At 42.8% G+C, this 19,529-nt stretch overlaps 1 protein-coding gene and 1 pseudogene across 5 annotated transcripts in view; one reads left to right on the forward strand and one right to left on the reverse strand.

The window, feature by feature from the left end:
- LOC105995834 overlaps window positions 1–6,686 on the reverse strand; it is a 31,549-nt pseudogene extending 24,863 nt beyond the window's left edge.
- The window catches only part of Kiaa0922 (KIAA0922 ortholog), a 127,447-nt gene that overhangs the window by 34,304 nt on the left and 73,614 nt on the right, over window positions 1–19,529 (forward strand). Inside the window, exon 1 of one of the 5 annotated variants that reach the window (XM_013029750.1) lies at window positions 9,273–9,331. The exons of the other annotated variants lie outside the window; for them this stretch is intronic. Within the exon in view, the coding sequence (XP_012885204.1) occupies window positions 9,288–9,331 (44 nt within the window). The 5' untranslated portion in view covers window positions 9,273–9,287. Of the gene's footprint in view, window positions 1–9,272; window positions 9,332–19,529 lie in introns of those variants that run through there. 5 annotated transcript variants of the gene reach the window in all.

Genomic DNA, 19,529 nt, shown 5'->3' on the forward strand with positions numbered 1-19,529 from the left:
CAGCGTTTCAGCTTTTCTGTTGAACACATCACTCTGGAGGATACATGCACACTGATTTCATAGCTGTGTCCTCAAGATGGCTGCTCTTCCCTGCCTGCTCTGTCAGTACAGACTGGATATGAGATTGAGTCCTTGAGACTGCAAATACGTGGATAGGCCTTAATCGATGGTTTTATTTTCTGAATCTTAAAATTTTGAGCCCTGTCTCTCCATTTGTCTCCATTTTTCACGGTCTCTGGCCTTTGTTTATAATCTTTTTCTTTGGGGGCAAACTGTATATTTAAATTACTTGTGGCACTAGTGATCGGAACAAATGGACTTGGGGAAAGTGAGGTCCTGTGATCACAGAGAAATGGTGGAGAGTGAAGGGGAACTGGACAGCAATGTCCTGATCTAGGTGTTTTCTTTCAGGGTTGTATGCTTGGGGCTAAACCTGGAACTTAAGGCCTGGGCATGTTTTTAGGACCTGGAAATTTGGCTTATCTCAGAGGTAAGGATGAAGGAAAAAATGAGCCCCATAGACAGCAGGATAAATGGCTGCTGTCCATACTGGATTTGAGGGGGGAAAAGAATTGTTACGGTGCAGTTTTGGGGGAAGGCTTGTTCCTTCCACATCCAGGGACTCTTGGAAGCACCTTCCCCAGCAAGTGTCTTACAGGGAATAGGGAAGTCTGACAGTGCCTGACCTTAGGGAATTTATACATGTGAAAGCAAAATGACCAGTGTGAAGCCCCATTAGTAATAAGTGTCCAGCAAATGACACACTCTGAGTAGCAGAGTAGTCAGAGAATGCTCCAGTTAGTTGTTAAAGGAGGAACTGGCTATAGAAATTGGCTTGAGAGCCTGTAAGGAGGTCTGCTGTGTGCTGATCACTGTATTTACTTCCTCATCTGGGCTTGTGTTGGGGCTGGAGGGGGTAGTCTTTGCATAAATACAGCCCACCTTTCTCAGTGCCAGCTTTACTTAAGATTTGGGATTTATGTAACTTTTGCATTAAAACAAACCCCAAGTTATAGGGCTCAGTTTGCATACATCTTGAAAAGTCTCTAGACTACCCCTCACCCCCCACTAAGCAGCAAACTTGGAAGGGCAGTGCTCTTAATTCTCGTTTGTCAGGGGAGATTAAGACATTTGAAAAGTACATATGGGAGGTCAGGACAGGCCCACACAGCTCTGCAGCTCCTCCCCTAAGACTAAGTGGGGTCAGTGAGGAGCAGGTACATTTTGGGCGCACAGGCAAACAGTGTGCTGGGATTCATAGTGGAAGTGGATTAACAAGGCTATGTGAGGAGCCAGGGCACTGAAGTCATTTTTGCTTCAGAGTGAATGAATGCCCAGGACTGGAAACCCTGACATAGGACGAGTTGCAGCTTCTACTTTTCCATTTGGATCTCTGGATCCAGCTGTAGTGATAGTGTGCTGAATTTATAGAGGTAGAGCAGGTGTTCAGTATGTCTGGGCAACTTTCAGTCTATGTAGGCAGCCAGTTTTTGTGCATGTGGTTTGCGGAGAAGTGGACCGGATGTTGAAGAACAGCACTACTCACAGGTCGGCAATGCGTAGACTTTTATCCACTTCCCAGCTTTGTGGTCTTGTGTTTCTTCATCTGTACAGTGAGGACAGTTCCTCCCCTGTAGGCTTCTGAAGATTTCAGTAATGTATATCCAGTGAATACATGATATGGATTCAGTGAATGGTGGTGGTGGCTGTGTTAGGCTAATGATGCTAGCTACATCACCAGAGAGGAGGTTGGTGACTGTTTCTCCAGGGAACATTCTAGACCTTCCAGGCAGGGCTCAAAAATTGGTACAGATGTTCATCTTGGATGTATTTCAGTTAGGAAATTAGATAGTTCCCCTTCCCTGCCCCTCTGCCTTCCTTCCCCCTATCCCCCACCCCCCACACCGTTTGTTGTTTGGGTCCTGGGAATTGAGCCTGGGGCCTCTGAATACTTGGCTGTATTGCTGATACACCCACAGCCCCTAGATGGTCTTTTGCTTTAATTGCTAGAACCATTGCGAAATGTTGGAGGAAAGTATGTGTACTGTTAAGTATAGCTTGTTTAGATAAAAATGCATTCCTTGAGACTGTTCTTTTTATTTATTTTGGAAATTATGGCAAAATATGCAGAATGTCAGATTCATGATTTTTAGGACTAGTTTCTCCTCCCTCCTCCTCCCCCCCCTCCTTCCCCTCCTTCTCCTCCTCCTCCTCCTCCTCCTCCTGCTCCTCCCCCTCCTTTTCCGGTGTGGGGCTTGAACTCTAGGCCCAGGTGCTGTCTGTCCTTGAGCTCTTCAGCTCAAGATGAGTGTTCTACCACTTGAGCCACAGCACCACTTGCAGTTTTCTGGAGGTTAATTGGTGATAAAGAGTCTCACAGGGATGTTCCTGCCTGGGCTGGCTTTGAGCCTCAATCCTCAGATCTCAGCCTCCTGAGTAGCCAGGATTGCAGGCATGATCCACCTGCATCCTGCTTAAGGTATTTTTTTCTTGTTACCGAAAAAAATATGTATTTGTTTTACAATCTTTCAAAAATATGGAGAATAAAAGGATTCTGTAATTATTCTCTCAATCATCAAACATAATGTACGTGAGAGCCAGGCTGGAGTGAGAGTTTGCTTGCAGTGGGCTCTGACATCCTGGGGTGGTGTGTGAGGGAAACGGGGAGGGAAGATGGGGAGGGTGAAGTGGGGATCCTAGCAACAGCTGTCTCTTGAAATGGGACAATCTCACCTTGAAGCTTAACTTGTATTGTGGCCCTTTTAATTTCAACTTTCTATGTTCATAATTGTTAAGCAGGCATACAGACTTTCATTTTGTGCATATATTAGAAGACCTGGGAAACAAAAGCTCTTCTCTTCCAAGGGTGCCGTGGGAAGCCTCTGTGCTAAGCACCAGGGAAAGGAAGAAACCCAGGTTGAAAGTGAAGGAAGATGCAAGGTCAGGATGCCAGGGCCCATCCTCTGCACCTGCCCAGAATCTGCCTTGCTCAGGGCCTCTTCCCAAAAGCCTGCTACCTCCTCCAGCTCCCTGCTTTTGTCCTGCCCAGTTATTTGTTCTCTCTCTACCCCTCAAGATGAAGTTGTTGAAGAGCAGTGGTCTTCTGGTATTTTTTTTTTCTGGTAGCTTCAGCACCAGCGTTTTAGTGCTGGCTATCCTTTTATTTGTGTTTGATAGAATACACAAGTGACTGTCCAGGAGGTAGTTTCATCCATCCTGTGCCTCCGTCCATTTTTAGGTCATCTCACACTCCCATCACTGCCCACCACTCCGTAGTTCCCCCACTCATTCTGCTCACCAGCTACTGGAGCCTTGACCTCCCTTGGTCATCTGGGTGAGGTACAGGAAGTCCATGTCACCACCAGCATGTGTTTTCCTGAGCCTGCTCTAATCCATGGTGATAGGTTTCATAGGATTTAAGAATGAAATTTTTGTGGCTCAGGCTGTTTTTGCTGTCATATAATAGTTCTGTGGTACTGGTTCTCAATTCTAAAAAAAATAGCTAAGGGGGCTGGGAAGGTGGCTCAGTGGTAGAGCGCTTGCCTTGCATGCCTGAGGTCCTGGGTTCGATTCCTCAGCACCACATAAGCAAAAAGAAAAAGCCGGAAGTGGTGCTGTGGCTCAGGTGGTAGAGCGCTAGCCTTGAGCTGAAGAACTGAGGGATAGTGCCCAGGCCCAGAGTTCAGGCCCCAGGACCGGACTCCCCCCAAAAAAATTAGCTAAGGGCTAAAAGATTTAACCTTAACTTTTTTTGTTTTTTTGCTGGTCTTACATGAACTCAGGGCCTGGGCACTGTCCTTGAGCCTCTGTGTGCTCAGGGCTAGCGCTCTACTACTTGAGCCACAGCACCACTTCTGGCTTTTTCTGTTTATGTGGTACTGGGGAATCGAACCCAGGGCTTCATACATGCTAAGCAAGCACTCTACTGCTAAGCTATATTCCCAGCCCTTAACTTTAACTTCTGTGCTCTTACTATTTTGTGTCTAATCAGAACCCCAAATAGTTTTCTGTGAAGATGATTTCCAAATCTTTTGTCAGGCATCAGCAAGCCATGTTATTCCAAACTGTTGAATTATGTTGAAAGTATTTGAGAAACTAAGGACTTGGCCCCATCATTGTCGACAGAGGTGTAAATTTGACTCATAGGAGGGAAAATCCAGTTAATTTTGAAATGAAGAAGAAAACAAAAGATAATTTTCCCTCCTACTTTTTTTTTTTTGCTAGTCATAGGGCCTGAACTCTGAACTCTGAGTCTGGGTGGGCACTGTCCCTGATCTTCTTTTGCTCAAGGCTAGCATTCCACCTTGAGCCACAGCACCACTTCCAGCTTTTTCTGTGCATGTGGTATTGAGGAATTGAACCCAGGGCTTCATGCATGCTAGGCAAGCACTCTATCACTAAGCCACCTTCCCAGCCCTGTACCCTCCTGCCCCCCATTCTTATAGCTAACGCTGGCCACTTAGGAGTACACTGAACTCTTCTTCCTACCTCTCCCAACCACAAGACCTCACTTAGCAACTCACTGCAGCATGTAGTGCCCCTCAGACTTTCTTCCTTTACTTCTGAGGCAGCGGATTGTGTAAAGTTTCATTAAAGCAGTGCTTCTGGGATATAAAGTTGAGGGTTAGAGGGCATAGTGGGTTGCAGAGCAGACTGGAGCACAAAGGTGCAGAGAGTGTCTTCATTGCTGACTGCACATCAGCCAGTCTGGAGGTACTCTGGCCCCCCGGGGATGGGACTTTTTCTCCCACAGACCATCAGTGAGAGTCAGCGAGAATGGTGTGAGCAGCTGACAGGACCTGTGTCTTTATAGGGGTCAGCTGGTGGCTGGCTCATATTTAAGGACCACATTACTGTTTGAATGGTGAAGCATACTTAATGATACTAAGTGTGATAATGGCACACTGTCCAAGTGCCTTTCTGTGGTTTATAGGCTGATGTAACTAGACACAGAATGAACATTCTCAAATGTGTGAGTGTGATGCAAACAAACCCAGTAGACTTGAATTAGGAAGTTCGTTCATAGGATTTTAAACAGAATTCCCCCCTGGTTTTCTTAGGCTAAAACTAATGATTCTAATTGTATCTTTAGAGCACTTGTTCATCACCATTTTAAAAGCTTCATAAATCTATCCTTTTCTGTTTAGTTTTGTACATTTCTTCTTTTGGCTCCTGCTGCCTGAATCTCAGTAGCTTTCCCACTCAAATTTCTCAGCTCAGTAGTCCTCAAACATCAAGGTGTACATAGACTATCTGCTTAGGTAATCTGGAGACTGTGAGTTAGGTCTAGATTGTGGTCTGAGACTTGCAGGTAATGTAGTAACACTAGCTATAGGCCAGGTTTTTTTTTGTTGTTGTTGTCTTGTTTTTTTGCCGGTCTTGGGGCTTGAACTCTGGGCCTGGGCACTGTCCCTAAGCTCTTCAGATCAAGGCTTAGCACTCTACCACTTGAGTCACAGCACTGCTTCCAGCTTTTTCTGCTTATGTGGTGCTGAGGAATCGAACCCAGGGCCTCATGTATGCAAGGCAAATACTCTACCACTGAGCAACCTTCCCAGCCCCAACATAGGCCAGTTTTTAGAGCATCAAGGACCTAGAGTATATAGGCCAACCGTGGTTCCCTTTGCCTTCATCTCCTTGGCATCTTCCATCACTGCATGTTCTTTATGTAGCTCTCACTTTAGGTACTCTGTTGCAGGTTTCTTGGGCACTTTCTTTTGCTGGTTCTGTATTGGACTAATGATATAAAGCTTGGGCACTTTCATTGCCCTCATGAAGCTTGTCGTCTTGTTCTGAGGCTGGCAAGGCTTGTGAACAGCCACGGTCACATTGTGAAATGCCCTGTAATAGAGGTTTGTATAAAATACTTCAGAAACATGGGAGGGAGGGAGGAATTTCATAGGTCTGGTGATTAAGGTTTCGTGTCAGATTCTGAGCTCTTGAGAGAAAGCCTGTGCTTGCTTTATTGGTGCTTTCTATCTTTGTGTCCTTTTTTGTTTGGAACTGCCCAAGACATGGTATTCAGTAAGTATTGGATGAGTGAGGTTATTTAGCCCTAATAGAAAGGCTTGAAGGGTTCCTTTTAGGTCTTAGGGAGCAGCCTTTTTCATTTTTACTTCTGACACAAGAGTTCACGGGTAAGAATTGGCATTGTTTTAGACAGAGACTTTTGACTGATATAACCAAATGAATTGTAATTACATGGTGCTCCATTTTGAATGATCTATTTCTTATCCTTTAGGGCATTGATGAAACCACTGACTGCTGTCATCTGATGCATGGCAGTGCCTGTTCCCCTTCTACCCTTCCAACCTTCTTCACCTGCATGTTTTAGAGTTTCATACCTTGTAGCTGCCTTTTAGTTTGAGGAAACAGTGGAGAGAAAAGATAATCACCACATTTATCTAGACAGATAAACAAGGGTCAAGCCTAGTTACCTCATACCCTTGATATGAGTTAGGAATTGTACTACTCATTTGTTAGTTTTTCATAGCTTAGTTAGCCATGATACATATGTTGTTCTTCAGTTTCATCCTTTTAGTGCTGTATTTTTACAATTTTGAGAGGCTTCACTAATGATATTTGGTCTTGTTTGAGAGGTATAACCATATCATTAACTGAGTGACTGCTTCTCTCCCTAGTCTGATCAGAATTTACTTGCCATATTGTAAGGCATTGGCTGCCATGACCTTAATCTGTATCCAGAGTCTATGAAGTGGAAAGCCCTATGTATAAGGGTGGATTTTTTTTTCTTTTTTTTCCAGGGCTGAGTACCGAACCCAGGGCCATGCGCTCGCCAGGTGGGCGCCCTTCCACTGAGCTAAAGCCCCAGCCCCAAGGGTGGATTTTTTAACTGGGAGTGATATATTGTAGTCTACTTCCAGATTTTGGCATTAGATCAACCAAAGCAGGTTATATCTTGCCTCTCCAGGTTTGTTACTTACTTGTAAATATGGAAACTTCCCAGGTAGGGAAATCCTCTTACTGGAAAGCAGAACAGAGAGCAGGCCTGTGTGTGTCTTCTCCTAGCAGTTGGCATGGGAGACTTGTGTGGGTTGCAGAACATAAGTTTTATATTTTGATGTGTCCTTTTCCAGTTACTGGAGAAAACTATGTGGCATGTTTTTAAATAATGGGGAAAAAAGACTACTGGTTTTAAAATAGTATGTGTAGTCAGACAAACCATTCTCCTATGGGAATGTAGGGAGTATAAAAACAGCAGAACAATAATGAGAGAGAAGCTGTAAGTTTAAAAGTAAGTACAAGAGAGAATATTTACTTTTGAATGTACAAGAGAGAATATTTACTTTTGAACTTAAGGAGGGCATAGCTTTCCCACTTCTGTTTTCTCTTGTGTTCCTCCTACTTTCTTTAAAATAAGGGTTGGTCTTGCCTTTTACAGGTGCCCTGCCTTGGCCTTGCCAGCACAAAATGTGTTTGTCAAAATTGCTGTCTAACAAGCCAAGCAGTATAACACATACGTCAGTTTTGGTGTTCTCAAGATTCATGTCAGCAAATAAAATGGGGAATATGGGGATATAGGGACTGGATTTGGGGGAGCCAGCCCCCCCATGGGGAGAGGCAGTAGACTTCGGAAGCTGGGAAATATCAGCCAACACTGGTCTTTATTTGACTGTGATATGTAGGTCACACTAGGAGTCAGTAGTGTACCTGTGTGTATAGACTAAGGCCTGGGAGTTGTAGCCTCTGAGGGGATCAAGACTGCTGTCCAGAAATATCTTATCTGCTGCCTTTGGGGATCATACTTTGTGCTTTGTTTTATCGTGGTGCTTATGAGAAATGACACTTAACCTAATGTCTGTGAAGTTGAGCTTTCACCTCTAGAAAGTGGATGTGTTCTTTTCTGTATGGAGCCACTTGTACGTGCAGTAATAAAGGAAATGATAGATTATCATGTTGAACTTTGTATAAAGGAAATTGTATCCAGCTTAGTTCTAAACATACGTAGATGGGCTGGAGAAAGAAATGAAAGCAAAGTTTCCACTTAAATTGATCCAGGCTTTTTCAACATAACTAAAGAGAAACTTACTCAGTGTGTATGTTTCCATTTTCTAAGAGCAAATATGTAAAGTAAGAAAATCCATGTGGACTCCTGATTAGAAGCAGCTAGTGCACAGTGGGAAGGAGTGGTTTGAAAGATGAAAATCAGTGAGAGAAAACAGAATCCGCAGAGGTGGAAATTCTTAACAGAAGCCCAAATACAGCACCAGGTCTGGTAGGAAAAGTAGTTTGTTTAGGGAAAAAACAAAAGGATCAAATTAAGGGCCATCTCTGTCATTTTGCTGTGTATTCTCTGGCCTGAATCCCTATGTTAGGAATAAGTTCGTTTGCTTTAACGACCTCTCTTTTTCCCCTACCCCTCCAAGGAACCTCTGGGAAATTTTCTGTATACTCATGTTTTGAAATCATTCTGTGTATTTTGTTAAGTAAGAGCTGATTGCAAAAATGGACTCTTGGCTATTTCACAAGACACTACCATATATTAATTTAAGGAGGCACTTTATGCTTTAAGAAAAGAACCACCACCATTATCTCAAATTAAGTAGTTTACAGCTCATATTGGTTTTGAATATTCTATTTGCAGCGTCTAAAATTCTTGCGGTTTCTCATGTTGGGGGAGTGGTAGGGGGTTGACCAGTACTGAGGCTTGAACTCGTTGCACTCGATCTTTAGCTTTTTTGCTCAAGACTGAAGCTCTACCACTTGAGCTACATACACCTCTAGTTCCGGCTTTTTGTTGGTTAATTGGAGATAAGAATATCATAGACATTTCTACCTAGGCTGGCTTTGAACCAGGAGTTTCAGCTTTCAGCCTCTTGAGTGGCTAGGATTACAGATATGAGCCATCTCCTTTTGTTTTTCCTTAGATCGCTGCTGCTCCACTGATAAAATCTTACAGGCTAGGAGTTGTGTTCTACAATTGTACCCATTCACTTCCCCAGAAAATGCTGCATAAAAGTTCTGGTTGAGGTGGGCATGGTGGTGCAGAGACTTAATTAATTTCAAATTAGCAGATACTATTAGATAAGGAAACAGTGGTGATATTCCTAACTGTATATTAGCATGTACTTTGAAAAGTCATCAGAGATGACGAAGAGACGGATAGATACGAGGACTGGGATTTGGGAGAGGGTGGAGGATGGTATAGAAGTCAAAGAAGAGTGGAATAACACTTGCCATCTAACCACCTGGCCTCCAGAGCTCAGTAAATTCTACTGCTATTTGTTTTGCAGGCACCAGTTCTCCCACATTAGTAACACTGCCACATGTTGGCAGCGGTGACAGTTTATCCTTTGAAATCAAAGAAAAGGTAAATCATCTATAGAGGAATCTTGAAAAATGTATAGCTCTTAAACATTTCCTTCTAAGAAGGAATCTTTATGAGCACCAGTTTACAGAGTCAAGAAATCATTCAGTCCACTGCTATCCACATTGGCTGTCTCTCTGAGATAAGCTGGCGATGCTGCTGTGGTTTGATTTGAAGTGTCATCCCCAAAAAGCTGGTGGTAAAAGCTTGGCTGCCAGGTGATGGGCAAAAGGGAGGGGCACCAATTTCATCAATGGATACCTATTAAATGGGTGAGTAGGAGGTGGGGTCTGATTGGGAGAAGTGTTTATCTCCAAACCCTTCCTTTCTCTCTCTGCTTCTTGACAGTTTTGTAGGCAGCTTTGTTTCGCATGTCCTTCCATGATGTTTCTGCTTCCCAGGCCTAAAACAACAGAGCTAGCTGAGCATGGACTCAAACCTTTAAAACTGTGAGCCAAATAAAGCAATCTCCCTTAGTTGATTTTTCTCAGGTGTTTTGTCATGGTGATGCTACAGTGTCTTAACACAGACGGTTTTAAAGATTGTGTTCCGGGGCTCCACTAGTTAGACCAAATCAGAATCTCTGGAATTGGGCCTGGAAATATATTTGGGATGGTGGGGTAGCTTCTCTCAAGCAGTCCCAGTGCACTCATTACAAGAACCAGTCAGAGCAATGGGCATTTAGAATATTTCATGAACCTTCTGTCTCCAAAGAAGTAAATTTCCACTTTAAAATTCTTCAATCGCAGCAACAAGCTACAGGAAACAAGCTAGCTATTTTAAGCAGAAAGGGATTTCATACGAGGAATTAGGTACTTATATTAGAAGGTAAATAAATGGTTTGAGGAAGGAGAGTCTATGCCCAGTTTCCAGCAGTCCCAGAACCATGGGCACTGACTGACTAATAAGGACAGCTGGTACCTTTGTCATACCATGAAGGTAGGTGCTTCAGAGTCATGATCCCAAAACCTGAGAGCTGCCTCTGCTACCATTCTTGGTCCTACATCAGATGTCCACTCAATTGACTGATGAGACCATCACTCACTTTCTGATGCTTCTCTGCTGAATACATTTTAAGGTACTCACTAGAACCCTAATAAAACAATCCTTCAAGCAGTCTCTCTCACCTACATTACATTACTTCTGGGCTTTCTGCTTTACCCCCTATGGGGAATCTGCTCATTCAGATTCAAGTACTGTACCTGATATTTTCTAAACATCTTCTTTGAGCTCAGGATGCATCTTGTCTAGGTTTTAGAACCCTGCCTTATCTAATAAACTGTCTCTTTCCTTCCAATTTTTTTTCATTTACCAAATTAATGGCAGTTGAACTAAACTGATAGAATTTTCTTAATATACTACAAAATTCTGATAATCACATGATCAAGATCTGCCAAAATTCTACCAGCTTTTTTTTTTTTTTTTTTTTAATGCTAGTACTGGGGATTGAGCTCTAGTCCTTGAGCTTGCTAAGCAGGCTCTGTCACTTAAATCACTCCTCTAGCCCTGTTTTGCTGCTGCTGCTTTTTTTTTTTGGTTAGGTGTGGGGCTTGAACTTGGACCCTGGGCTTTTTTGCTCAAGCTATACCACTCTACCACTTGAGATATAGCACCACTTCCAGTTCTCTAATGGTTAATTAATTGGAGATAAGAGTCTCACAGACTTTCTTGCCTGGGCTATCTTTGAACCATGATCCTCAGATCTCAGCCTTCTGAGTAGCTAGGAATCCAGGCATGAGCCAACAGCACTGGCTGCGTTGTTATTTTTGAAGTAGGTTCTCTGTTTAATTCTCAAGCTGACCTGTGTTACAATCCTCATACATGGGCTTTGCTGTGTTTCTGGCATGTCAGGCTCAGCCATTGGTTGAGAGGAAGTCTCTTGGACTTCTTTTTTTGCCTGGGGTTAGCCTCAAACCACAATCCCCTGATCTCTGCTACTTCCAGGCAAAGCTGTTCCCTGTAACTGCCAGGTGGCTTAATATCTGGCAGGATAAATTTGCACCGGCATAATAGGAATTAACTATAGCTTACAGAGTGCCCCATAATGATGGGAAATGAGGATGGTGCTAATGGGACGCATCTGCAGATGACATTTTTGTTATTTATGAAATCTGTATGTGCACATATGTGTACACAGGGCTTGGAAGATTGCTTGTGTGAGAAAATACATCTTCAGGAAAGGCTTCCTCTTTTTTTTCCCCCATATGGGATTCTAACAGAATGATTGAATTTGGAAATTGGCACGTATATTTACTGGCTATTGTTTTTGTTGTTTTGTTAACAGCTTTATTGAGATGTGATTCACGTGCCATATTTCATTGCAATTTAATGGTTTTTTTCTTCATATTTTTAGGGTTGTGCACCATTGCCACAATCCAATTTTTGTCCTTCCTGAAAGAAACTGTTGGTTCTTTTATAAAGGAAATACAGGGCTAGGCATGTTACTCACTCTTGTAATTCTAGCTACTTGGGAGGCACAGATAGGAGGATTATAGTTTGAGGCCAATTCAGGCAAAAAAAAAAAAAAATTAGTGAGACCCTGTCTCAAAGAACAGGAATTATAGTCTGAAGCTGACCATACCCTTAAAACAGGAGTCCTTGTCTTAAAACTGAAGTAAAAGAGCTGAGGATATGGCTCAAGTGGTAGAGCATAAATGTGAAGCTTTGAGTTTAAACCTCAGTAATACTGTTTCTCTTTCTTCCCACAAAAGAAAATATGCCCCAGTGCCAAAAAAGACCCCCCCAAATACAGTTAAAAAGAAAAGAAAATATTACCCCCCCATGCGCAATGCTGGAAGTCTAACCTGGGCTTTTCATACAGCTAGCAAATACTCCATTGCTTTTTAACTTTTCTTTAAAATTTTTTATTCTTATTATTATAAAGATGTTGTATAGAGAAGTTAGTTACATAAGTCATAATGAGTTCATTTCTCTTTGGACAACATTCCCTTTTCCCTTTTTCTCTCCCAGTTTTTCCCTCCTATCCCCATCTACAATGCTTTTTGCTTTTTTGTTGTTGTTGGTTGTGGGCCTGAACTCTGGGCGCTGTCCCTGTGCTCTTCAGCTCAAGGTGAGTGCTCTGTAACTTGAGCCACGTCACCACTTCTAGTTTTCTAGTGGTTTATTGGAGATAAGAGTCTCATGGAGTTTCCTGCCTGGGCTGGCTTTGAACCATGATCCTCAGATCTCAGCGTCCTGAGTAGCTAGGATTACAGGCATGAGCCACTGGCGCCTGGCAGCATTAGTTTTCTTAAAGAGTCATAAAATGTATTTTAGTGTCCAGAAGTTTACCAACTTTGCTGACTTTTGGACCCAGCCTTGTTCATTGTATTGTAGTTACTGAGTTTACCTACCTCTTAGTTGGGGCCTCTTCAGCTTCACATAACAGTTCCCACTCATTTTGGCTTACATATTAAAAAGAATTGCTTTGACACTATGAAAGCATCATTGGTTGCCGAGTACCAGTGGCTCATGCCTGTAATCCTAGCTACTCAGGAGGCTGAGATCTGAGGTTGCAGTTCAAAGGCAGCCTAGGCAAGAAAGTCCATGAGATTCTTTATCTCCAGTTAACCACCAGAAAACTGGAAGTGGCCCTGCGGCTCAAGTGGTAGAGCACTTGAGCTGAAGAGCTGAGGGACAGTGTCCAGGACCAGAGTTCAAGCCCCATGACCACCACCAACAACACAAAAGAATCATTGGTGTTGGCTTTAGGTTTACTGTGTTCAGGGGTTCTTATCCCTCATACCTTTAACATCACATTGGTTACAATCGGCCATTGTACGGCTGGGAGGGCCTACATGTGAGAATGAGGTTCATGTCTGTGGAGTGAGTCTATATGACATTTATGTTTTTGTGTAACTGGCTTAGAAATATAAGTTTTGGCTTTTGTCCTCATTGAAGGATTACAGATCTGCTCATCTGAGCAGTGGCAAGCTGCAGGTTCCTGTGTTGCTGACCTGGGTGGCTATCTTGGATTTGAACCAGACCTACAAGACCCAACTCTTACTTTCAAAAGTTTCTTCAGAGCCAAGGATTAGCAGCCTGTACCTCCTCTTCGATTCCAGATCTGCTTCGTCAATCAGTTTCTACCTTTTTATCTCTTCTGTAATTTTCCAGTGCTTGATTCTGTAGCTTGCTTTTCTCAGTAAGCTCCAATATCTTCTGTATTTCTGAATTTCTTGTTTTTCCATCTTCATAATGACAGTGATTCACTCCTAATTTTGAATATCCTTGGATGATTAGATCAGACTTTCCTAAAAGCTAAATGAGAAATAATAACCTGTCATTAGATTAAAAACACTAATGTGTACATTTGCATTGCTCTGTAAATTAGATTTGGTAAAGGTTGAAGATGAACTTTGGGAAATATGTTTCACATCCTGTAGTTTCTCATATGTTAGGATGAGGCCAGCTTCATTCTCAATAATGGAGAAATAGGGCTGGGAAGGTGGCTCAGTGGTAGAGTGCTTGCCTTGCATGCCAGAGGCCGTGGGTTCAATTCCTCAGCAACACATAAGCAAAAAGAAAAAAGCTGGAAGTGGCGCTGTGGCTCAAGTGGTAGAGTGCTAGTCTTGAGCTGAAGAGCTGAGGGACAGTGCCCAGGCCCAGAGTTCAGGCCCCACGACCGGACCCCCCCAAAAAATAATAGAGAAATATTGTGAAGCCTGAGTTGTTATGTCATAAATTCATAAGTCCAGTTGAATTGAGTTTTCTTTCATTTAACAAAGGTCACTTGAGTGGCTGCCCTGAATGCTGGGGACCCATTAGCTGGAAAATAGTCCTAAATCCTTGTAGGTAGACCATGTAGTCTGATTGTGGAGCACTCTTGAATGCTGGACAGTGTAAATGTAGAAAGGAACTGGGGATATGGCTTAGTAGCAGAGTTCCTACCTTGCTAGTACCAGCCCCTGAGTTCAAACTCTAGTGCTCCTTCCCCTCCAAAAACAATTGTCTGTCTTTGCTGGACAGCAATGGTTTATGCCTATATTAATTCTGGTGGCTCACACCTATGATCCTAGTTACTTATGAGGCCGAGGATCACTATTGGTAGACATTGCAGGTAACAAATCTGAGAGACTCATTCTCCAATTTTCCAGCAAAAAAGCTGAATTGGAGATGAAGCTCAAGTAGTAGAGTGTCAGCCATGAGCAATAAAAGCTAAGCCATAGCTTGAGGCCCTGAGTTTAAGCCCTAGTATAGGCACAAAGAAGCCCTAGTATAGGCACAAGGAAAAGGGATGACGTCATGATTGTGGCCAAGGCCTGTGGTTATGGTGTAGGGGGTTGAGGTCCATCAGCAGGGTGAGATTTTATAAGATTTGAAGATTAGGAAGGAATTTGCCATGAGCTATTGGGTTAAGAAAATAGCTCTATTATTAGTCTCTGCAAGGCCTTGGCTTTCTGTATATCTGAAGTGCTCTTAACAGTAGCCACAAGACCCTGTGGATGGGACAGAATATGTACCAAGGAGCAGAGGAAATTAAGTGCTATGTGGTATGGAGGAGACGCCTTTGAAACGTGGGAGTCATCTGGGAATTGTGACCTGAGCAAGGACTGGACCTGAATTAGATTTTTCAAGGCACTGGGTTAGTACTGAGTGCTGCCCTCAGCTGGTACTTGGACTGACAGTTGCATGGATGAGGTTCTGGCTATGTTTTGAAATAGAATTTCTGACAGACTGGAGCATGATCAAGGATGGTTCCAAGACTGGGCCTTGTAAGCAGAGGGGGTTGTGGCTAAGACCAAAAGCTTATTCCTGCACCTGTGGGGACTTGAGAGCCGAAGTGAGTGCTGGGGTTGGATGATTTTAGGTAAGAGCCAGAGGGCCGAGAATGAGCCTCTGTGTCCACATTGGGAGCAAGAGAGACTTGAGAAGTAACAGGAGTTAGGGAGAATCCAGCAATATACTATAGCCAAGTATATTGCAATTAAAACTTTTGTTAGCTTTTAAAAAGTTTATGAATTGGAAATGTGTGGTCTGAATCCATAACAAGGAATATAATTATAAACTATATTTAGAAAGAACATACCTTCCTATTCTTCTTGAGTTGTTATTAAAAGCATACCACTTTTATACCATTTTTTTATTCTCTGAGACTGAAGCTCTTGGAAGTTTTGGAAAATCTAGAGAAATGCTACTGATACTCCTCTGTTCCCACTGCTGCAGTGAAGATTCTCCTAATAACTTTATTTTCCTCTGAGTATTTTTTTTCTGTTGTAATCAGGTTTTGTACAACAGCTTTTTGTTTCTTTCATGTTTACTTGTCACAGCAGCATTCCCTCCCCCCCCCCCTTCAGATCACTGTTACAGTCTTGAGCTGGAACTGGTGGCTATTGGTATAAGGATTGAATAGATTAAACCACATGATGTGTTCTATGGCTGGTGTTTATTTCACAGCTGCATTTGCTTTTGTGCATGGGATGCTTGCTACCCTTTCACACTGGAAGGAGAGAGGAAATTGTTAGGGGAGAGGGGGGTGAAAAGGAGAACCAGGTGCAAAGCGGGAGCAGACCTGGCAGTGAGAGGCAAACAGATGGGGTGGGGACTTGTGCTAAGGTGCCTTAGTTCTGGGCCTGAAGGACCTAGCAGGGCTGTTCTTTTCTTTTGCCCATTCTTCAGCAATTACACTTCAGGGCCTGGAGGAATTGAAAGAAAAATTACAATTTAAAAGGAAAATTCTTGATGTGTGATTTGCATATGAGTGGAACTGTACAATTAACAACAATTAAATCCCCTGGATGAATTGAAAGGGTGTCTGCTACTGTTGCTGGGTCACTGCAGAGTGCAGCTTATGACTGCATTAGTCTCTTCTTTCCTATGTATATTAGCATAAGGCTGAAATCTAATGAAGCTAATATTGAATTGCATCTCATGGTAATTTGCTATCCTAGAGGTAAAAGGCAGAGTAGATATTGTATTTAGTACATTTTAAAATCATGCTTAATTATTTTAATATATAATAGAATGACTTAACCCTAGAGTCTGATATCGATATCAGATCCTTAACTGGTGGAGAATGGTAAACTGAAACAGAGAAAGTTGGAATGGGAACTAGGGAAACACATGTTTAATTGCTGGCCTGTTTTTTAGTTTTTGCTAAGCCAGTTAGCCACTTGGCTAAAATACTTTTTTTTTTTGCATGTGAAATGTAGTATGATTAAATGTGCAAATGTAATGATATATTTTTAAGGTTCTTTGAATTGCAAATTAGTTCCTTTTGAGTATTAAATCTTGATAGTGAGAATGGAGAGGAGGAGGCAGATTAAGTGATGTGAAAGTATGAAATCCTAGGACAGCACTCCTCCAGCATTGATTGTATGTGGGTTAAGGAAGGTACAGGAATCTGTACCTGACATAGGCAAGCCATCCATCAAGGTAGGAAACTAGTACACTGATGTACTAGTTACACATGATGCTGGATGCCATCCTGGATTCCAAGGTGGAATCTGGAGGTGTTACGGTCACCCATGCATAGAATGCACAGATGGAAACTCCGGTCAGGAGCTCTTCAGAGGGGTCCAAGCCATCTACTTTAGGTGTAAAGTCGCAGGATCCACAACAGAGGAGACTTCTCTCCTGAAGCATCAGTGGAATTGACCTGCACTCCCCCTTGTAGTCCAGCAGGGCCTTGCTGAGAGTTTCCATGGGTGCCCAGGGCTACCTCTGCCCAGCTGCTGCTGCTTTCCTTCCCTCCCTCCTCACCTCTTCTTGGGTCTGTGCTGTTTACCACACAGGGTTCATGGTTTTCTTTCTTTTTTTTTTTTTTTGGGTCCGGTCATGGGGCCTGAACTCTGGGCCTGGGCGCTGTCCCTCAGCTCTTCAGCTCAAGGCTAGCGCCCTACCACTTGAGCCACAGCGCCACTTCCGGCTTTTTTCTTTTTGCTTATGTGGTGCTGAGGAATCGAACCCAGGGCCTCAGGCATGCAAGGCAAGCACTCTACCACTGAGCCACCTTCCCAGCACCTCATGGTTTTCTTAACCTTTATGTCTTTGTTCATGCTTTCAGCTCTGGGGAGTATGGCCTCTGTCCACCATGGTAACTGTTCTTTTCTTTTCTTTTTTTTTTTTTTGGTACTGGGGATCGAACCCAGGACGTTGCGCTTGCTAGGCAAGCGCTTTGCCACTGGGCTACATCCCAGCCCATGGTAACTGTTCTTCAAGCCTCATTTCATACAGCCCATTCTTTAAACCTACTGGAGTCTAGGTTGTGACTTTGTGATAGGGGCCTTCCCCAGCATGAATGAAGTTTTGTCTTCCATACCCAGAACTGAAAAACAAAAATGTATAAGGAAGGGGGGAAAAAAGGAAAGGAACCTTTGTTACTCTGTTCCCCTCCTCCCCTGTTACCCCAGTTTCCCTCTTGTTTCTTTGAACTCTCCAAGCATTGAGTTTGTGCTTGTTAGTATATGAGTCTCACTGATCTGCTGTGTTAAAACATGAGGGGAGCATGTTCCTTGGGTTGGCCACTTGCCTCGTGGCAGTTAGGCCCTCTTTGATTGCAAAAGGGCTGTGAGGCTGTGACCAGACTCAGTGGCCATGCTTTTCACTTGGGGAGTAGAACAAATTGTTGCCTTTGAAATGACATATTTTTGGTCAGATAGTATGTCATCCTAATAGCCAAAACACTTGGTTAATTCATTTCCCTAAGATTATTTTTCTTTAACCAGTATGTCCAATACTGGCAAATAGATTTAATTTTCTTAGGAATAAGGAATCTGGGCAGTCAGATATCACAGGATGTCAGATTGGTCCAGTACAACTCACCCCTTCTGCAGAAAAGGGACCCATGCCCTGTCATGGAGGTAGTGGGGCCTCCTGACCCCAGCTTTATTTCCCGTGAAATATCTTTACTTTTAGGCAACCATTTTTCAAGCTGTTTGTTTTATATGTATAGAGAAAAATGTGGCTTAAGTTTGAGGGAAAAATGAAAAGTGACTTTAGGAAAAGATAAGTTTTGCTTTTTAAAAACAGCATGTACAGAGTTCCAGTCCATGCATTCTGCCTCTAAGAGGGCTTATTTCTTTGGTGAAGGTAGGCATCTTTAAAATAAGGACTTAGAAGAGGCTAGCTTAGGGGTAAACTGAACATTTGTGAGCCCGGAGTTCTTTCCCCAGTGGCTTCCCCTCCTCATCAAGAACTAAGAGTGTAAGGACTATGTTCTACACAACAAGACACTTTCACACACCTAAGGTTACATAAAAGGTGCTGTACAGAGGGTTACAGTTATAGTCAGGTAAAGAGTACATTTCTTTTTTGGACAGTGTCACCTCTTCCCTCACTCTGGCCCAGCAGTTACATTTCTTATATTTGTTGCTGTGTTCTGTCAGGGATGCAAAATAACTCGTCTGTCTGTCTGTCTGTATTTCTGGTCCTCAGGCTCTGTCCCTGAGCCTCTCTGTGCTCAAGTCTAGCACTCTACCACTTGAGGCACAGTACCACTTCTGGCTTTTCTGAGTAGTTTATTGAAAATAAAAGACTTTCCTGCCTGGGCTGGCTTCCAACCATGATCTCTGTGTTTACTTACTTATATATTTATTTACTTTTGTGTCAGTACTGGAGCTTGAACTCAGGGCCTCACATTCTAACTTGGCTTGGCTTTGTAGTTCACAGCTGGTGCTCTACCACTTAAGCCGAAATAGGAGGATTTCAGTCCAGGCTGGCCTAGGCATAAATGTGAGACTCCATTAAAAAAAAAAAAAAAAGGACTGGAATGTGGCTCAAATGATAAGAGTGCCTGGCTAGCAAGCTGAAGGCCCTGAATTCAAACTCGAGTACTGCCACTGGCAGAGAGGAGATAGGATCTGTAGAGTGATTTGCTGAAGATCACAAAGCTTTGTGTTGACTAGAGAGGTTTATAAAATTAATATGTCCACAGCTGAGCCAGCCTGGTAGATTGCAATTTGATGAGAGAAGAAATAGGAAGAGTTTATTTTGGAAAGCTACTTTGAATCTCTGAAAACAATGCATGTTACCTTTAGCAGCTTCTCCAGTTAAGCCTTTCTAGATTGTAGTTGTTTTTTTTTATTGTGCAACTTGATAGTTCATCTGTTAGTTTATTTTGCTGTATCTTTATTATATCTTGTTTATGTTTTTTGGTATGCTTTTCTGGTGTGTTGATTTTGTAGCCCTTGATTCTGAAGAAAGATGAGATCACAATGATGTTAACATCTTCTAAAAACGGAGATCTAGAAGTAGTGTCAGC

The sequence above is a fragment of the Dipodomys ordii genome, unplaced genomic scaffold, assembly GCF_000151885.1.
Source record: "Dipodomys ordii isolate 6190 unplaced genomic scaffold, Dord_2.0 Scaffold122, whole genome shotgun sequence".
Lineage (NCBI taxonomy): Eukaryota > Metazoa > Chordata > Mammalia > Rodentia > Heteromyidae > Dipodomys > Dipodomys ordii.